This window comes from Leptonychotes weddellii, chromosome 5, assembly GCF_054177405.1.
Source record: "Leptonychotes weddellii isolate Sample4059 chromosome 5, ASM5417740v2, whole genome shotgun sequence".
In the NCBI taxonomy this organism is placed as follows: Eukaryota; Metazoa; Chordata; class Mammalia; order Carnivora; family Phocidae; genus Leptonychotes; species Leptonychotes weddellii.
The window spans coordinates 47,189,914-47,210,990 of NC_138373.1; the positions used below are offsets into that span (position 1 = coordinate 47,189,914).

Sequence of the window (21,077 nt, forward strand, 5' to 3'; positions counted from 1 at the left end):
GAATGCCCCTGGAAGGGATTGGCCTTAGGCAGGAGGAGGGTTTCCTTTTCCATTCTGAAATGAAGAAAGAATTGGTGCAGAGCCAGTAAGGATTGGTACTGGGAGGACTTCTCTTTCAATGGCTTTCCTTTTCTCTGTAACAGAGTGGCTTAGTCATTTGCTGAGAATTAGGGGGAAATGAAGGGATAAGACGTCTAAGAGAGTGGAGAATGTGTACTGGTCATTGTAGAGAATAGGAGAGCAAACTGGATAAATACACCAGGATCAGTGGGCAGCATTGAGGCCCAAGTGGTTTCAGTATTGCTTGGCACACTGGGTAAAGGCATAGGGAGGGCCAATGAGGGGATTCTACTAGGACCTTGGTTCTCACTTCTTGATTTCAGAACCCCTTTACATGTTTAATTGATGGCTGCAGAGAGCTTTTGTTTTATAAAGGATGTATTTATTGATAATTACTCGATTAGAAATTAAAACTGGGAAATTTAGGGGCGCCTGGGTGGCTCAGTCAGTTAAGCATCTGACCTCTTGATTTTGGCTCAGGTCAGGATCTCAGGGTATTGAGATCGAGCCCTGTGTCAGGCTCTGTGCTGGACGTGGAGCCTGCTTGAGATTCTTTTTCTCTCTCTGCCCTCCCCCACTCCCCTTACTAGTGCATGCGTGCAGTCTGTCTCTCAGAATAATAAAGAATTAAAAAATTAAAACTGGGAAATTTAAAAATACTTATATTCCATGTTGACTTCTATTTCATACTATAATAAACCTGTGTGTGTTAACATAATGCTTTTATGAAAACTATTTTCCAAGACAAAAGAAATTAGCAAGAAGAATGACGGTTTACAATTTTGCAAATCTTTTTAATTCCTTTCATGTTAGAAGACAGTTGGATTCTCCTGTTTCTCCATTTAACCTGTTGCGATACATTGTTTTTGTTCAAGTATATGAGGAAACCTCATCTTCACACAGCTAGGTAGTTGGAAAGGGTAGTATTTTAATAGCCTTTTCAGATAATTGTGGATATTCTTCTTTGATACTATATTAAAACTACACAATGATAAATTTTTTAAAGATGAGAGTATGGATTCTGACCGTTATCAGTTAACTTTTTTTTTTTTTAAGATTTTATTTTTAAGTAATCTCTATACCCAATGTGGGGCTCGAACTTAAAACCCCTTGATCAAGAGTCACATTCTCCACTGGCTGAACCAGCCAGGTGCCCCATCAGTGAACTTTTTGTATATTACAATCTATTGATCTGTTATGCTCCAGATCTGTTCTGATCTATTCTGCTCTTTTGCCTATGCATAATTCTGGAATTGTTTCCTTTGTACTGTCGTAGTTTGCTGAGTTACATAGATCTTCTACATGGTGATATGTTTCATTAGATGATATTAAAAAATGGCATTCATTAATATCACCACTGATTCATCAGAAAAGTTTTTAGGTATTGGGAAGCCATCAAGTTCATAGTGATGGCTGCAAGTTTGCCACCATCTGATTTTTGCTTGAAAGATGGAATTTTATCATAGGCAACAGATAGTATCATTGTCCTTTTAGTAACAGGCTTGTTTTGTTCAGTTTTGAGAAAACGTCTGCCAAACAGGAGACAACTGTCCTACTTTATTATGTAGCAAAACTGCTTTATATGTTTGATTTCATCATACCAAATACTAAAAGATGAAGAATACAATGAACTCTGAGACATAAAGATCAATACTTACCTTTATTTGTGCTGAGGTTCCAATGATTTTCCTCACCACTGCTTTTGTACCATCAGTGCAGGTATGATTGCAGGGAAAAGGGGGGCGCATAACCTCTCAGTATTATTATGATAATACGTCTGACCTTGCAGAGCCTCTGAAAAGGTCTTAGGAACCTCCCAGAGGTCCATGAGCCACATTTTGAGAATCAGTGTTCTGGGCTAAGATTTTCTTAGGTGTATTCCATGGAATCGGGGCGTGCTAGTAACAGATGCTACCACAGCCTGCACCACGGACTCTGGCCTGGAGAGTCCTTTATTTTTTTCCTACCTATCCGCTCTTTCTGAGAGGATACCAGTATGTGCTTATCAGCTTATTTATATGAAATATGACAGCTACGGGCTCCTGGGTGACTCAGTCGGTTAAGCGTCTGCCTTCAGCTCAGGTCAGGATCTGGGCTCCGACTCGGCGGGAGTCTGCTTCTCCCTCCCTCTCTGCCCCTCCTCCCACTTGTGCTTCTCTCTGTCTCACTCTCTCTGTCTCTCGAATAAATAAAAAAAGCTTTGAAAAAAAAATACAACAGCTACATGCTCTGTAGTCAAAAGAAACAGTTGATGCTGGGATAAGATAGGAGTGAAGAACTGTAGCTTGTAATACTGGATCAGTTCAAAGGATTTAAGGACCAGAGTTCTAGTTGTGCGTATTACTCATGAGGCTCAGTAAGTTGTGAAAATGTCCCCTGCCCTTTCAGGTCTCTCATGTCTAAACTGGGATTAATACTATTGCTTTCTCAGGTAGTATTGCTGTTGGGATGATGCCATCAGTTCCTTATTCCAGACAGTACCTTCAACTTTACATCTATAAAGCTGTGCTTAGTGTGTGGTAGATGAATTAGTGAATGTTCATTGAGTTAATAGACTAAAACAAAACTTTATCATGAGAAATTTAAACACATACAAAAAGAGAATTACATAATGAACCTCTATCTATCCTTGTCTTAGCACTTGTAACTCTAGAAAATAAGAACATGTTCTTTAATAAACGAGATGTGATCCTACCCAACAAAATTGCAGTTAGGTCCTTAATATCATTAAATACTCTTCTCATGTTCTAATGTCCTCAATTGAATTAAAATCTATACATACATGTTTTTACAGTTGGTTTGTTCAAATCCGAGCCACTCAGTCCACTCATTGCATTTGTTTAACTATGACTCTTGGTTTCTTTTAATCAAGAACATTTTCATTCACACCGCCCCCACCCTTTTTTATGCCTTTAACTTGTTGGAGAAACTTGCTAATTTGGTAAATGTCCCAGTGTTTGCTTCCCAGTGATGGTGTTTAGCTTATTTCCCTATTCCCTAGATTTCTAATAAACTAGAGATGAGACCTACCATCAACAGATGAATGGATAAAGAAAATGTGGTGTGTGTGTATGTGTACACACACACACACAGGAATATTACTCAACCATCAAAAAGAATGAAATCTTGCCATTTGCGGTGACATGGATGGAACTAGAGGGTATTATGCTAAGCGAAATAAGTCAGTCAGCGAAAGACAAATACTGTACAATTTCACTCATGTGGAATTTAAGAAGCAAAACAGATGAACATAGGGCAAGGGAAAGAAAAATAAAAACAGAGAGGGAGGCAAACCATAAGAGACTCTCAGCTTATAGAGAACAAACCTGAGGGTTGCTGGAGGGGAGGTGAGTGGGGGCACTTGATCTAATGAGCACTAGGTGTTATTTGGAACTCAGAAATCACTGAATTCTACCCCTGAAACTAATAATACACTATATGTTAACTAAATTGAATTTAAAATGAGACTTGAATGTGTGATTAGATTGACATGCGGTTTTTGGGCAAGAATACTTTGTAGATGCTATGTGTATCACATAGGGGACACATAATGTTTTCCTGATGCCAGGCTTGACCGGTGCCTTCAAGTGTGGCAGTCTGAGCTGTCCAGTGTTCACTGTCAACCCTTCTTGTCATGAACTTAGCATCCATGATTATTGCCAGAGTGAATGAGCTTGGGAACTGTGAGGTGCTAAATACATGTGTGGAGGTATTACTTAGGTACTATTACAGTTACTACTAATAAAGTAGGGCAGTAGCTTTATTTGAGCTAAATCATTAGTGGAATAATATCCAAGAGGAATAGCAGTAGACGGTAACAACGTCCAAATTAGGAACTGTAGGTTTAACAATGAGAATAATGTACGTAGTAGAGAATTAATATTGTTTTCTCCTACAGATTTAGAGCTTGTCTCATAACACTGAATCTTATAAAACAAATAGCTTTAAACGATTTTGTTAATACTTTCAGACCATTTCATGTCGAGATTAAGAATTAATACAATTTTAAGACTTGATTAATACAAATACAATTAATTGATAAAAAAGATTCCAAGTGACAAGAAGAATTTGGACACACCCTTGCAGCTCTCTGGGTAATGGGAGTTAAGATGTCAGATACAAAAGTTAACCCTAAGTTTTGTTCAGTTGTTTCTGTTGGGAGAAAATAAAGCATCCTATTTTATGTGGTTCGTAATGAATTCATTTGTAGAAATTATCATTGAAAGCAAACATTGGGAAATCAAATCAAAACAATGTGAACATTTGGAAAATATTGTTGGTTTCTTCTCTTTGCTGTTGGATATGCCTGTTAAACTGATGCTGTAAGAAAAATACTTCATATTTAGAGCAGGGTAGAGGACAGGTGCCATGTTCAAGAAATCAGTATAATCTCTATAGAATCAAACTTGACCATGCTCTTGAAAAACTGAAGAGTGTTTTTAGGTTGACTATGGAACATGAAATTTTACCCAGGGACCTATTAATGTACTTCTTTCTTCAATAGGAAAATAAAAAGTATTTCAAGCGTAGTGAACTTGCAAAAAAAGAAGAGGAAGCATATTTTGAAAGATGTGGCTACAAGGTATGACTGCCTGCTTTTATGTTATTGTATGTTTCTGAGTTTAAATTTTTACAGCTGTTGTTAAAGTGACAAAATTATTGATCTCTGTTCACTTTATCAATGTTATACATTAGCCTATAAATGAGAAGCCATCTGGAGAGGTATGAGCTTTTTTCTTTTCTTCTTTTTTAATCTTGAATTCAGGAGAATACATGCATGACTTTTGGCTTGGAATGGTTTGGCTTTTTGTGGACAGCATGAAGTGGCTTGAGATCAAAGCTTGAATTTTTTTTTTTTCTTTTAATTCCTGGATCTGATACTGCCTCATCTTCATCTCCACCACCACTCCTTTCCCCACCTCTCCCAATAAAAGTCTATTTTAAAGGGTTTCAAAACATTTTATTCAATCACAGTGGTATTTTCCCCACTTTCACTTGAATATCTTAAGCCATTGTTTTTATGTTTGCATTGTTAATAATTCCTTTTGGTGCTGAGTACCTCTGCCTGAGATAGAATGCCATACATTTATATGCTTTTGTGTAATAAGGTACCACATTTCAAACACTGCTTGTCTATTGTATAGAAAATATGTAGAAATATTTGTTAGAAACAAATGAGTTGTCTGAAAGACTGTATATTTTTGAAGCATGACTAAAAGTATTCTTAAGGTTACCCTATTATTATCCTGTTCAGCTATTATCCTAGTTGAATAATATTTTGGGGTTTTTATTGGGAGGGGTTAAATGTTATGAGGTGAAATTCTGTTTAAATTACTTTAAAAGAAGACAGTATTTGGTTTGATAATTTTTTAAACAAAATTTAGAGGTTCTGTTGAAATATTTTTGGCAGATCATAAATTTGACATCAACTTTTTGCTTGTGAAATGTGTATAATATATTCTTGTGCATGTGATGGGGAAAGTTCTAGAAATTTATCTGGCATAGCATTTCTAGAAGGAAGCATGAGGAATGCAAATTTGGTTTGGTTTTGTAGTGTTGGCAGAGGGCAAGTGTTAAAAATGTAGTTTTACGTTTCTGATAGATTCCTAAAATACGAAAGTTTGCATTTGTATTTTGATATTTTCCATAAATATATTGGTTTCATTCGCTTCCAGTTTAGGAAGTTAAAACACAATTTATGTAAATAGCCATCGAATACTCAGAAGAATTCTCATCTTTTGCTTGCCCATCGTTGTCTAATGGACACTTGATCTGGAGAGAGAATCACTGACTGTGGGTTTAGTGTGCTCACTTGTTGCTTTCCCAGATCCCTAAATTTGAACCTTTTCAACTTTTTGGTAAGGTAGGGAAATAATTTAAAACAGGGGCAGTTTTGCATTGTTTAGTTTGCTTCAATGATATGTTCGTACTTTCTTGTTTAGAGACAAGCACTGAAGCAAAATAAAGATATTGGTTGTAACATTGAGTCCTGCTGACAATATGTCTTCAGTTTTTTTTTTTTTTCCCCTACAAGCAATGAACTGGCATCCTATAATTAAAAATGCTTTTCATCCTGAGATTTTGGGAGAAATACCTGTTTTTATGCTTAAAAAGAAAGCGTAGGGCTTTCTCTCTAAAACATGTTTAATATTTCCTTCTTGGTAGTAATGAAAATACAGCATGTATTACTTGTATTCCTTTATGAAAACTAGTTACCATTTATGAGGCTTGGTGCCGATTTGGTGTGTGAAAATATGGAAGTTTAGTTTTTTACCTCAATTTTCTGTCAGCACCGATTAACATAATCTTTAGCCATTAACTACAGAATCAGAAATGATATAATTTTAACCATAGAGCCTTTCTTTTTTTTTTTTTTTTTAAAGATTTTATTTATTTATTTGAGACAGAGAGAATGAGAGAGAGAGAGCACATGAGAGGGGGGAGGGTCAGAGGGAGAAGCAGACTCCCTGCCGAGCAGGGAGCCCGATGCGGGACTCGATCCAGGGACTCCAGGATCATGACCTGAGCCGAAGGCAGTTGCTTAACCAACTGAGCCACCCAGGCGCCCATAGAGCCTTTCTTAATTGAATGTTTTTTCCTTCATGTTGACCTCTTATGGTTTTTTTGATCTTCTTTTGGCATTTTAGATTAGTCTCATGATCAGATGGGAAACCATGTTTCAGTATGTTTTTACAGACCACACACACCATGGGGCTTATAAATTGCTGAACTTAATTTTCTTAAACTGTGCGCTGGGCAGCAGACGCAAAACACAGGAAGAGATTTTTTCCCCCTGCAGGTCCCTGTGCACAAGAATGTCCACTCTGTGGGATGAGGGCAGAGGTGCTATAGCTGTTGTTGATGCTGCAGTGCTCTTCTTTCCCGAGGGTTCCTCGCTCCATTCAGGGGCAGATTCTCTGTAGCTTTGGCAGTGTTTGTACCTGTCCAGCAGTGATTTCGGTGCACTTGGAATCCTACCTTTCAGAAAGGAGGGTAGGAAAAAGCAGGAGCTTGAGGCTTCACAGGTTTCTTAGAAAGCAGTTCTTTTTTTTTGAGTCTTCACTTAAAACCCAGAGCAAGGATCAGATAACTCTGTAGGATGATTTTCTCAAGGAAGAGAAGCAAGTTGATTGTTTTTAAGAAAAAAGTAAAATTCTTTAGAGTCTAGGGAGAAAGGAGTCTAAATTTCAGCCCTTTTAAAAGGTTTTGATTTTGGAAACCATTATATTTCTGTCACTTTTCAGTAGCAAGAATGCTGTCTCCTGTGTGCATGTTTGCTACTTGTGTCTCTAAAACGGAGGAGTTTGAGGAGTTTTCAAAAGCATGTACATTTATTAGGAGCTTTTTCCTCGGTAGAACATTTAGAAAACCTTCAATATTTAAAACATGTTTAATTTCCATGACCAGTTAATGCATAGAATGGTAAATATTAGCTGTATTATATTTAAAAAAACTGTATTTTATTTCTTTTGGCTATTAATACAGATACAGCCGAAAGAGGAGGACCAGAAACCATTAACTTCTTCAAATCCAGTGCTAGAACTTGAACTGGCAGAGGAAAAGTTACCCATGACTCTTTCTAGGCAAGAGGTAAGTTTATGTAGGGTGTTTGATGGAAAAAAAAAAAAAAAAAATCTTCAGAGCATTTGCATTTATCTCCAGTTCTTTCCAGTAAGCTCTGTGTCATTATTGCCTATATAACATGTCTGACTGAACTAAACTAATGTGCAGCTGGCCGGTTTTTCTTCTTTCAGGTTCTAAATCTGTTTTTGTTTTTTTTTTTAAGATTTTATTTATTTGAGAGAGAGATCACACATGCATGAGCACAGGGGTAGGGACAGAGGTAAAGGGAGAGGGGAGAAGCAGATTCCCCGCTGAGCAGGGAGCCAGCCATGGGGGCTCAACATGGGGGCTGAGGGGCTTGGGGGCTCGATCTCAGGACCCTGAGATCATGACCTGAGCCAAAGGCAGATGCTTAACTGAGCCACCCAGATGCCCCAATCTCTGCTTTTCTCGATACTCTTAAACTTTTTTTAAAGATTTTATTTATTTATTTGACAGAGAGAGACACAGCGAGAGAGGGAACACAAGCAGGGGGAGTGGGAGAGGGAGAAGCAGGCTCCCCGCAGAACAGGGAGCCCGATGCGGGACTCGATCCCAGGACCCTGGGATCATGACCTGAGCCGAAGGCAGTCGCTTAACCGACTGAGCCACCCAGGCGCCCGATACTCTTAAACTTTTAAAAGAATGTTTTTCTAAACTTTAAAAATTAAACACATTGTTCTAAAAATATATATATATTAATTATACATAAATTATTTGTCTAAATTATTTTAAACATACATTTTGTAACTTAATACATCTTTCTAGGTCAAAATACCGATCTGTATAATTTTTTATGATTATATAATTTCCCATAATTTAGAAACCTATTATTTTAATAATGGTCATTTAGATTGCTTCAGCATTTCCTGATTATAAATCAAACTAAGATGAACGTCTTTATACAGATGTCATTGCATGATGCTAATGTATGATTGTTCCTTTTGGAAAATTTGCTAGAAGCATGGTTTCTGGAGTCTGTTGACTAAAGACTGTGCATTTCTATGACTTGGGGTACGTATCACCACAGGGCTCTGTAGACCTGTTGTCCCAGTTTGTACTCTTTAACTACAGTGCTCGTCTATACTCTGGTCAGTATCAATATTACTTTTATGAAAAAGCCAAAAACAACAAAAATTTCAAGATAACTCATGTGACGTGAAGAATGCAAACTATACAGAGGGGTACCAAACAAAAATGGAACAGAAGGAAAGGGAGGAAAGGACAGCTGACTCTAAATGCTGTCATGGGAAAATTGGATGAAGGAATTTGGAATACCTAGCCCAAAGAGAAGAATATTGGAGACAAAAAAAAAAAAAAAAATCCATTGATAGCAGCTGTAATTTTGAAAAAGAATTTCGTATTCTCTGTGGTTTCATAAAGTAGAACTAAGATAAGTGGGTAGAATTTTGAGGGAGGGAGGTTTTAGTTTATTGTGAGAAGTAAAACCTATCTGTCCAAAACTGGGATGAAGAGATGTGGTCCCTGTCATTTGTCAGTCACGGACCTGGTAGAGGTGTGTTTGAGGTCATTTCTGCATTGATGGGTGATAGCACCGGATGGCCTCTTAAGCTGCTTTTGAATACCAAGCTTTGGTTAACTCAGTGGAGCTCGACCAGTAGTTTCTGTGCTACTATTTACATTTCCAGATAAAGTTCTTGATACTTAAAGAATATTTTGGATCAACCTTTATTTTTCTCAGTTATTTTTTTCTTGTTATGAAATGGAACATGTATACAAATAACATACTAAACATGCATGTGCAATATAATGAAGGATTATAAAACAAAGACCCATTAACTATCACCCAAGTCAAGACACAGTATTATCAGCCCCTCAAAAGCCTGACCTGTGCCCTGCCCTGATCATTACTCACTTCTCTTCTGGGAGATAAGTGTTTGGTTTTAATGTAGTCTTAGAATGCTGATGCCAGGCTATGGTCCATGAGTTATCAACTGACTCGGACTTATTTTCCTTCTATATAAAAAAAAAAAAGTATATAAAAGTTATCACACCCTTCCATCTTAATGTTTTTCTTAGGTATTCTGTGATACAGATGGAGCCTTTGCTGAAACGGTCAGCCAAAGGACCTTAAACATGGTAGGGTTTTTAAAGGTGTGACAGTAACTTACTATATCCATTCACGGAAAATTAAAGAAAAAACAAACACAACTGACTTTTTCTATCTACATTTCAGAATAAGTATTTGGTCACCTAAAGGAGGAATTACTGTTACTCAAAACATTGGAATTACTTTTATTGTTATTACTTCTTACAGGTTATCAGAAGATTGAGAGAAAGAGGAGAACCAATCAGACTGTTTGGAGAAACTGATTATGATGCTTTTCAACGTTTAAGAAAAATAGAGATCCTCACACCAGAAGTTAACAAGGTAAGAAGTCAAAACAAAACTTGAGAAAGATTACTGTACCACATAAACAAGAATAGTATGGAGTTTGAGTAATTGCATTATTACAGGCAAAGATGGAAAAATAAAGTTGCCAGATTACTGCTACTGAATGTAAGTTTTCTTTAATTTTTTTAAAAAACACCTGTCGTAAGCCTACAGTTCAGTGCATTTTGACAAATCCACTCCAAGCATGTAACCACCACCCTTAGAAAGATACAGAATGTTTTCATCACACAAAAACATGCCCAGTGCCCCTTCTTAGCCAGTCCTGTTCCTTCTACTCAATGCCTGCACAAACACCTTTTAAAATTCTATCACTGTAGATTAATTTTGCTTATTCTGCATTTCATACAGATGGAGTCATAAGAGTATGTCTGGCTTCTTATGCTGAGCATATTTTTAAAATTATTGTTTCTGCAGAAATCAGTAGTTTGTTCCTTTTCATTGCTGATGATAGTTATCTGAATATCCCACCATTTGTTTTCAACTTCGGGCTGTTATGAATAACACTGCTATGAACATTCTTAAACAGGTCTGTTTTTGACCTGTGTTACTTCTCTTTGGTAAATATGTTCTATCTCTTGGTAAGTATCTGAAGTAGAATTGCTGAATAATAAGAGTAAATGTGTGCTTTAGTTTTTAAGAAATGCCAAGTATTTCTAAATGTCATCAGTATTTGTTATTTTAAGTCTTTTAAATTGTAACCATTCTCTTGTATGTGAAGTAGTATTTCATTGTGGTTCTATTTACAGCCTCCTGTTAACTAAAGGTAATGAGTATCTTTTCATAGACTTATTGCCCATAAGGTTAGTGCATGTTAAAATCTTTTGTTCATGTTTTAATTGGGTTATTTGCCCTTTAATTTTTGAATTGTAGTTCTTTGTATGTTCTGAATACAAGTCCTTTGTCAGATGTACCAGTACATGGTTTGTGACTGTTTTCTGCTAGTCTCTGGCTTACCTGCTCTTTTCATGGTGTCTTTTGATGGGCAGTAGTTTTGCATTTTGATGAAGTCCACTTTTTTCTTTTATGGTATTGCTTTTGGTGTTTTTCTTAAGAAATATTTGCCTATCCCAAGGTTTTGAAGAGATGCTCTTTATTTTCTCTAAAAGCTTAACAGTTACAGCTTTTAGGGCTTTTATCTTGTTTTATACCTCGGCAGATGGTCTGTCTTGGTGAATATTCCATAGGCTCCTGAAAAAAATGTCTTTTATACATTGGGTAAATGTCAGTTACAGTAGTGTTGTTCAGATCTTCTGTGGCCTTAATTTGCTCTCTCTACCCATTTGCTCTCTCAGTTACTGAGAGACAGGTGTGGTGATCTATGGCTGTGTAACAAACCACCCCAAAACTGAAGAGTTCAAACAATTTATAAAATCTTTTTCAGGGGCGCCTGGGCGGTTCAGTTGTTAAGTGTCTGCCTTCAGCTCAGGTCACGATCCCGGGGTCCTGGGATTGAGCCCTGCATCTGGCTCCCTACTCCGTGGGGGGCCTGCTTCTCCCTCTCCCACTCCCCCTGCTTGTATTCCCTCTCTTGCTGTCTCTCTAATAAATAAATAAAATCTTTAAAAAAAAATAAAATAAAATCTTTTTCAGTCCTCTATGCCTATAACAAACCACCCTGAAGCTTAGTAACTTAATTTATTATCTCTTACGGTTCTGTGGTTTGATTGGGTGGGTAAACTGGACAGTTTTTTTTGCTTGGAGTCTCGCATGTGATTGCAGTTAGATGTGGACTGTGGCCAGGGTCATCAAAGGCTCCCTTGGACTGGCCTTCCAACTGCGTAATATCTTAGAGGTTCATCTATGTGATAGTGTAGATCAGAATTTACTTCCTTCCTAAGGCTGAATAGTTCTCTCTTATATGTATGGAGAGAATTTGTTTATCCATTCAGGGCTTCGATGGGCATTTGAGTTGTTGCTACCTTACAGCTATTGTGAATAATGCTGCTTTGAACATAGGTTTACAAATACCTGTTTGAGTGCCTGCTTTCACTTCTTTTGTGTACACCCCAGATTTAGACTTGGTGGATCATGCATTCTCCGTTTAACTTCTTTTAAGCATAAATGAATTAAGAATATTCTTCCATTGTAATGTTCACAGCAGTTTTACAAAAAATTTTCAGTCCTGTTTAAAACCTTAAATTCTTAGAGTTAGTGGTTTTTATAATGCTTCATTTTTACCAACATTTATTTCTTTTCTATATTCTGAGTTCCTTTCTTAACCAAAGATAGTATTAAAATACTAATGTGAACTATTAGTATGTGATTTAATTTTTCTACTAGTCATGTTTCATTCCTTGAAAAATTCCTAGTTATTAATATTAATTCATTACAACCTGCTGTATTTTAATCTTGCTCAAGCTTGTCCCAGATACTAAAAAGAGTTTCTCATTTGTAAAAAAAAAAATTTTTTTTTTTTTTTTTTTTTAAGATTTTATTTATTTGCGAGAGAGAGAATGAGAGAGAGCATGAGAGGGAGGAGGGTCAGAGGGAGAAGCAGACTCCCCGCCGAGCAGGGAGCCTGATGTGGGACTCGATCCCGGGAAATTTTTTTTTTTAAGATTTTATTTATTTGACAGAGACACAGCGAGAGAGGGAACCCAAGCAGGGGGAGTGGGAGAGGGAGAGGCAGGCTTCCCGCCGAGTAGGGACCCCGATGTGGGGCTCGATCCCACGACCCTGGGATCAGGACCTGAGCTGAAGGCAGAAGCTTAATGACTGAGCCACCCAGGCGCCCCTCTCATTTGTAAATTTTTTTTAAAATGAGGTATAATTGACATATTAGTTTCAGATGTACAACTTAGTGATTTAATATTTGTGTATGTTGTGAAATGATCCCCACAATAAGTGTAGTTAATATCTGTCACCATACATTTTTTTTTTCTTGTGGTGAGGACTTTTAAGATCTACTCTTACTAACTTTTAAGTAGGCATTAACTGTGGTCACCATCCTGTGCATTACATTCCTGTGACTTATTTTATAATTGGAAATATGTGAAGATGATAACATAAGTGTGAATGCACTCTAAAGCTCTCCATATTTACTCCTCCTGGCCACATCTTAGGTTTTTGATGTCACATTTTACATGTTTTTCTTGTGCATCCTTTAACTAATGATTGTAGTTAGTTATTTTTACTACCTTTGTCTTCATAAGTGATTAATCTACTACCTTTACTGTATATGTACCTATTCCAGTGAGATTTATACTTTCATATGTTGTAGTATTACTAATTAACCTCCTGAGCTTAAAGAAGGCCCCTTAACATTTCTTTTAAGGCTGGTTTAGTGGCAATGAACTCACTTAGTTTTGCTTGTCTGGGAGACTATTTCTCTTCCAATTCTGAATGATGACTTTGTGAGGTAGAGTATTCTTGCTTTGAAGTTTTTTCTTGCAGCACTTTGAATATATTATGCTCTACCCCCTTTGTCCTGCAAAATTTCTGCTGAAAAATCTGCTAATAGTCTTATGTACACAACAAATGGTTTTTATTTTGCTGCTTTTAATAGTCTCTCCTTGTCTTTACCTTTTGATATTTTAATTAGAATGTGTCTTGGTGTGACTTTGTGTAAGTTTTTGAGGTGATTGCCATACATTTTCCACAGCAGCTGCACCATTTTACATTTCCAGCAATGAAGGGTTCCATTTCTCCACATCCTAGCCAACACTTAACTACTACTACTATCTTTGATCATAGCCATCCTGATGGATTTGAAGTGGTATCTTATTGTGTGTATTTTTTTTTTTAAAGGTTTTATTTATTTGAGTGAGAGAGCACGAGAGAGAGCACGAGCAGCGGGAAGGGGCAGAGGGAGAGGGAGAAGCAGACTTCCCGCTAAGCCGGAAGCTCGATGCGGAGCTCAGTCATGACCTGAGTCAAAGGCAGATGCTTAACTGACTGAGCCACCCAGGCGCCCCCTTATTGTGGTTTTGATTTGCATTTCCCTAATGACTAGTGATGTTAAGCATCTTTTTGTTTGCTTATTGGCCTTTTATGTGTGGTCTTCTATTCAAGACCTTTGCGCATTTTTAGCGAGTGGTTTTTTGTTGTTGTTGTTACATGTAGCAGTTCTTTATATATTCTGGATATCAGTCTTTATCAGATTAGTGACTTGCAAATATTTCTCTCCTTGCACAGGTGATCTTTTCATTCTATTGATAGTATCTTTGCAGAAAAGTTTTTAATTTTGATGAAGTCCAATTTTGTTCTTTTGTATTTTGGGGTTTTTTTTGCCTGTGCCTTTGGTGGTGTATCCAAGAAATGATTGCCAAATCCAATATCATGAAGCTTTTCCCATGTGTTGTCTTCTGGGAGTTTTATAGTTTTAGCTATTAAATGTACATCTTTGATTCATTTTGAGTTAGTTTTTGTATGTGGTGTAAGGTATGGGTCCAGCTTTAAGGTTTCTTCTATTTTTACCAAATGGTCACAAACTGGATATGAATAGATGGTGGAATTTGCTGGTTTATGAGAAACCTAGTGAAAGCCTAGGATATAGATGAGACACTAGTTTCATATTATTGATACTGCTGAATGTTAAGGGAATTCAGAGTAGTTACAGTGAGGTTAGACATTTTAAATAAACTGGGAAAATGGGTTGAAGGCTCTAGTGGAGACCTGCTCACTTACGCTAGACCTCATTAGAAAATTTCAGCATTTATGAATATTCTCATTTGGATTGGTCAACACATATGTTTTATTTTTCTGGCCAGAGTAGCTATTGTGCATACATTCTTTAAAATTTAAATATGTTCATTATAATTAACTTTGGGCAATGATGATAGCTGCGTAATAAATTGAAATCTTAGAGTCTCTAGTTTTACTAAGCTCTTATTAACTCCTGTGGAGGAAAAAAAATGAATTGTACTTATTAGTAGTGAAAAATCAAAAGGGAAACATCAGTGAAATTCCATAATGTATGTATTTTTTCACCTTTCTCAGGGATTGAGGAATGATCTGAAAGCAGCTTTGGATAAGATCGACCAGCAGTACCTCAATGAGCTTGTGGGTGGTCAGGAACCTGGAGAGGAAGACACACAGAATGATTTGAAAGTTCATGAAGAAAACACCACAATTGAAGAGTTAGAGGTAATCTTTACACCCACCTGATCTCATTACCCCATCATATCCCTTCATTCTCTGGGGCAGATGCTTGAGTTCATCATATTGTTCAGTTCAGAGCACACTACTATGGTCTGGTCATTACAAAGGCCTTTTTTTTTTTTTTTTTTTAAATTTTGTGCTTTTATTTATTCACTCCCTTTTTTTTTTTTAAAAGATTTTATTTATTTATTTGACAGAGAGAGACACAGTGAGAGAGGGAACACAAGCAGGGGGAGTGGGAGTGGGAGAAGCAGGCTTCCCGCCAAGGAGGGACCCCGATGTGGGGCTCGATCCCAGGACCCTGGGATCATGACCTGGGCTGAGGGCAGACGCTTAACGACTGAGCCACCCAGGCGCCCCATTCACTCCTTCTTTACTCATTCTCCACTCACATTCTGATATATTTGATGTGCATCCTCTTATTTGTTGGTGGTCTTGTAAAACCAGTAGTATTTTATATGCTTGTGTTTTTAATATACATAAATGATACTATACTGTGAATTTTTTTTTTTTACATTTCTTTTTTCCACTTTGAACTGTATTTAAGATCCATCCTTGATGCTTTATGTATATCTGAACCATTGATTTTTAACTCCTGCGTAGCATTTCATATTTCGTGGCATTCACTGCCTTTTACTTTTTGTTGCCTTGTAATGAGAGCTGGATTGCTCCCAGCTCCCTATTACTACAGACAGCTTTGTGATGAATAGTCTTGTATGTGACCCCTGTGGACTCAGAAGCAGGATGGCTGGATTTTTATATGTGTAACTTGTCCAGGTTCTGTCACGTTGCTCTCTGGAATGGCTGTACCAGTCTACACCCCCATCAGAAGGGTGTGCAAGCCTTTTACTCCCACAGCCCTGCCAACACTTGGCAGTATCTTGCTTTTTAATTTTTGCCAACGTGTTGAATGTGGAGTGATACATGTAATCCTAATTAAAAAGCTGTGTTGTGCTATCTAAATATCTAGCTCAAGCAGAAATTATGGCTTAGTTGAAAGCTTCTACTGCTTAATAAACATAAACTTACTTTTCTTTTCATTTCTGGCTGCATTCTTCATGAGATCATAGTTGTTTTAATTGTGCCTCTCCTCCTACCACCCCCAGCACCTTTCTTTGGACCCTAAATTTGACAGAAATAGTGTGAGCAACCATTTCTGGGCTTTCTTTTTTCTTAAATAGCTTTATTGAGATATTTACATACTTTACAGCTTACCCATTTAAAATATGCAATTCACTTGTTTTTAGTATATTCGCAGGTTGATGCAGCCATCATCACAACCTAATTCTAGAACGTTTCTGTTCCTTTAAAAAGAAATCTACCCATTAGTTCCCTAAGCCCCCCTTTTTTTGTCTTTTGATTTATAAATGATACCTTGCTCTCTAAATTTCAATGACAAATCGGTGTTTTCTTGGTTTTTTTAACTTACCTAGAAATTCCTTTAGGTTTTTTAAAAATAGAAATTAGTATATGTAATAAAGGTCCATGTTCATACTGGTGTTGAGAACATCTGTTCAGCTTTTGGTCTTTACTAATGAACAGAAGCATTGTTTTTCTGCAGGCATTGGGAGAATCTTTAGGAAAAGGCGATGATCATAAGGACATGGATATCATTACCAAGTTCCTTAAGGTATGTGTTTTTAGGCTAGGAAAGGACATTTGGGTTGGTTAAAAACTGTTGTTGAATTTTTGGATGATTTAAGGGTTAAGGACTGGAAAGGGAATCCCTCAGTAAACATGTTTTGCACGTATACAGTTTATGATATTGCTGTGCATTGGGATATAGAGGTTAATCAAAGGAGATGTATATTTACTTCACTGCTGCACTTTAAAACTGACTTGTTAATGTAAACACGCAGAATCAAAGCAGTGGAATGAACAAGAAGTTGGGGGAGTAAAACATTTTTTTTTAAAAACACTCCAGGAGGGAGTGCAGTGAGGGGAGTGTTCCAAAAGCTATTATGAGTGGTGATGACAGTAAAGAGAGGAAGGAGGTGGGAAGACCTTGGCAGTGAAAAAAAGCAAACCCATCAGCAACCTTTCAGAGACTGTTCATTTTCTCAGTTCTACAGATAGCTGCATATTCCTGCTATGATGAGCTCAATCCATCTTTCTCCTCAGCATTTCTTACTTTACTGGTTTAGGTAGAGTGTGTGTAAATGCCAGATTCATTTTAGCATTTATTCACAAACTATTTGTGTTCAGGCCAAGAGATTAAAACGCAAGAAGTGCTTTTACTTGTATTAATTTAAATACAGCATATTAGTCGTCAAGATTCTCAGTCTGTTGAGGATATGGCATGGAATTAGATAGGCATGGGAACTAGTGTGAACTAGAATTTTCCTTTCTGAGTGACAGCCTCTCTTTATAGAGGCTACCCACAGGTAACGCCACTAGGGGGGTATGTCCTCCGCCACCTTCCCTGTGTACCTGCCTCTAGAAACCATGTTCTTGATGCATTTAAACCCAAGGGCACTAGGGTGGCTTTCCAGGGCTGGGTGGAGGGGTTATAGTTTCTTTATTTTTGTTCTTTGTTTTCCTTCTTTCTCCTTTGTCAGGTGCTTTATTGGGAATATTTAACTAAATCATCATCTCTACTACAAAAGCAGAAAGTCCAAATAGAGGCGTACCCCATTTTATAGTGCTTGGTTTTATTGTGCTTTGCAGATAATGCGGTTTTCTTCGGTGGTTTTTTGTTGTTGTTTTGGGGGTTTTGTTGTTGTTGTAGTTTTTACAAATGGATGGTTTGTGGCAGCCATGTGTGGAGCAAGTGTATCGGCACTGTTTTTCCAATAGAATTTGTTCACCTTGTATCTCTGTCACATTTTGGTGATTCTCGCAATATTTCAAACTTTTTCTTTGTTACTATATTTGTCATGGTTAATTGTGATCAGTGATTAGGACATGAAAGCTCAGATGATGATGAGCCTGTTCTAGCAATAACGTATTTAAATTTTAAGGGGGGAGGGGGAGAGGAAGAGAATCTCAAGCAGGCTCCATGCCCAGCACAGATCCTGACGCGGGGGCTCACTCTCATGACCCTGAGAACAGAAATCAGAGGAGTTGGATGCTTAACCGACTGGGCCACCCAGGCACCCCAGCAATAATGTATTTTTTAATTAAGGTATATGTATTGGTTCTTTTTTTTTTTTTTTGATGTAATGTTATCCTATGCTTAATAGACTACATTATAGTGTAAACATAACTTTATATGCGTTAGGAAACTAAAAAATTCACTTGACTCACTTTATTGTGATACTCGCTTTATTAATGTGGTGGTGTGGAACCAATCCCGTAGTGTCCATGGGGTATGCCTGTATTATAACATCATACTTGGAAGATTAATTATCACAGCACATACGGTATTATGGCAAATAAGTGTAGGTGGGTTGAATTTTAGTAGAAATACGAGTAAAAGTTTATTTCTGTCAAAGTTACCTATGAAATTTGAAATTTGATAGTTCTTGTTAGGGGGAAATTGATTATCTTTGAGCTAGGAATACATACATATATAGAATAGGGAAGTTTGTGACTTGCCAAAAGCACTACAAAATATGTGTTGTGTATGACAAAATAAGCAGAAATAGTTCATTGATTAGATATTGATGCTATTTTGATTAGAAAAAAATTTACTCTAAATATGATAATATATTGTTTGTGTGTTAGAGAACTTTTAAACCTTTTGAACCACTGGGTGGCATCGTAGTCTAAATTTACCCATTCTTTCAACAGTTTCTTCTTGGTGTTTGGGCTAAAGAACTGAATGCCAGAGAAGATTATGTGAAGCGCAGTGTGCAGGGCAAACTGAACAGTGCTACTCAAAAACAGACTGAGTCCTATCTCAGACCCCTTTTCAGAAAGCTACGGAAAAGGGTAAGGTTCCTCGAAAAATGCTTTTACATAACTGATTTTTTAAAAAAAAGAATATATAAAGTTTGAGTAAATGGCAGTCTGTAATTATACACAGTAGCTTCCAAAAATAGTTAACGCTTTTTTTTTCTTTTCCAGAATCTTCCTGCTGATATTAAAGAATCCATAACAGATATTATTAAATTCATGTTGCAGAGAGAATATGTAAAGGTACATTACCATGTTGGGCATCAGTATCATGGTTATGAGCTTATCTAGGTTGTGTGTGCATAATACCTTCATTTGGTGTGGGAGTATTTTACATAGGAGCTTTAAGAATAAATGTGAAATGAATTATAGTAAAAAAAACCAAAAACCCCAAAACCTTTTATCTAATTCACATTGTCAGCTTTATTATTAGGCATTGATAATAAACTTTACTGACCACATTGGTTTTTCAGTCATTTTTAAGGTAGGTGTGAAGATTCTTCAGAGCGTGAACTGGATCTAGGCAATGTTCATTTAATGAATGGGATTGAATTTCAAAGATTGTTCAAGATTATGGCTTGGAACAAATTTTCCCATAGAAACAATGTTATGTAGATTAGTTTCCCACTCCAGCTATAAAAAGCCTACTTAATCTGTAATATAGATAAACTGTTGTACTAACGATACAATGGAATTTAACCACCCTTTATACTTGTATGAGAAAATGTTCCAAGTAAGGCCACCAGAATTCATCCCTCCCATTTCAGAACAGCAACAATAGCAGACCCCTTGTTAGGGAAGACTTTTCCCCTTGCCCCGGTGTCTTTGCTCCTGAATGGGCTTGAGGAGGAGGCGGTGGCAGGAGGAAGGAGCTCCCCGTGGCCCAGCGCTCCTGGAGTGGAGTTCAGAAAGGGGAGTGGGAGGCTGTCAGTCGGTGCAGGGAACGTAAAGAGAATGCCTGCTGTACCAGTAGTGGGGATTGGAAATGTGCCCTTGCGTCTGGCCCATCAGCAGAGTCTCAAGAGGGAAGCTTCTAGTGGCAGTGCCTCTCAGGAGTGAAGAGGAGGGAGTTTCGGCCAACAGTTTTGCTGACCATTCCAGAGTAGTACGTGGGGCTCTAGCAGAAAAGTGGGGGTGCCAGTGCTTACTCCTGCGCTTGGAGTTTCTGTACTCAAGCAGAAGGTGGGCTAGCACGTGTGGGGGCTGGAGCCTCGGGCAAATGAGGCGAACGTAGTGATTTTACTCCCTCTGTTGGAGAGCCAGTTTGTTTTAGCAAAGGAAATGTTTTTGTTTTGTGCCTATAAATTTTATTCCTTTATAGTTTCTAGTAGTTGCATGGTACTTAGTAAGGACAGTTGCCTTGGAATAGATGGATAAGGTCACCGTCACTGCAGAAAGAAATCAAATCACTTGCCAACTAGTGAGCATGCCTTCCCTCTTGTTACTTTTTGCATTTTCATATGAGAGGAATGTGAAAGTTTATTTTGTGTAAACTGCTGAAGAACCAAGAAACTTTAATAACCTATTTGGACAGCTTTCTTTAGAAATTTGGGGGAACTAAATATTGGACATTTTATCAGTTAATATCCAGTGTGAAAAGTGATTCAAGTCAGAATCTGTGTGATAAAAGTGTGTAACATGTTCTTGAAAATTAAATTTTATAAAACTGAGTAGGGCAAATTCAAATTTGTCTTCAGGGTAGAAATGATCTTCCAGTTAGCCTATTTGTAATACGGATTTTTAAAATCAACTCTGCACATCAATCACATAGGTCTTTGGTTTTCAAAACTAAAATCTCGAGACCTGACTGTATGAACCTCCCTGAAACCCTAGGGGTGTTTCAGAATTTACTTCATTTCTATTTTATTTTTTTTCCTCCTAGGTAGCTAGGCTTGGTTTAGAAAAAGAGCCATTTGTCTTCATCGGGTTCTATCCTTACATTCTGTAGCTTTTCTTTTAACGTTCTTGGCAGGTGGGAGTTGTAGAGTGGCCAAAGTGAAACGATCTCACCCTGTAACTATTCGGCTCGAGGGTTAGTATTTAATCTCTGTTTACACCTCAG

General features: G+C 37.4%; 1 protein-coding gene across 4 annotated transcripts in view; it reads left to right on the forward strand.

Annotated features, from left to right (window-relative positions):
• The window catches only part of PRPF18 (pre-mRNA processing factor 18), a 48,622-nt gene that overhangs the window by 12,581 nt on the left and 14,964 nt on the right, over window positions 1–21,077 (forward strand). For 2 of the 4 annotated variants that reach the window (XM_081820609.1, XM_081820610.1), the window contains 8 exons: window positions 4,565–4,642; window positions 4,756–4,782; window positions 7,546–7,650; window positions 9,941–10,054; window positions 15,017–15,163; window positions 16,740–16,808; window positions 18,911–19,051; window positions 19,187–19,258. In XM_081820609.1, the coding sequence (XP_081676735.1) occupies window positions 4,565–4,642; window positions 4,756–4,782; window positions 7,546–7,650; window positions 9,941–10,054; window positions 15,017–15,163; window positions 16,740–16,808; window positions 18,911–19,051; window positions 19,187–19,258 (753 nt within the window). The remainder of the gene's footprint in view (window positions 1–4,564; window positions 4,643–4,755; window positions 4,783–7,545; window positions 7,651–9,940; window positions 10,055–15,016; window positions 15,164–16,739; window positions 16,809–18,910; window positions 19,052–19,186; window positions 19,259–21,077) is intronic. The other 2 variants (XM_081820611.1, XM_081820612.1) reach the window with 1 other exon arrangement.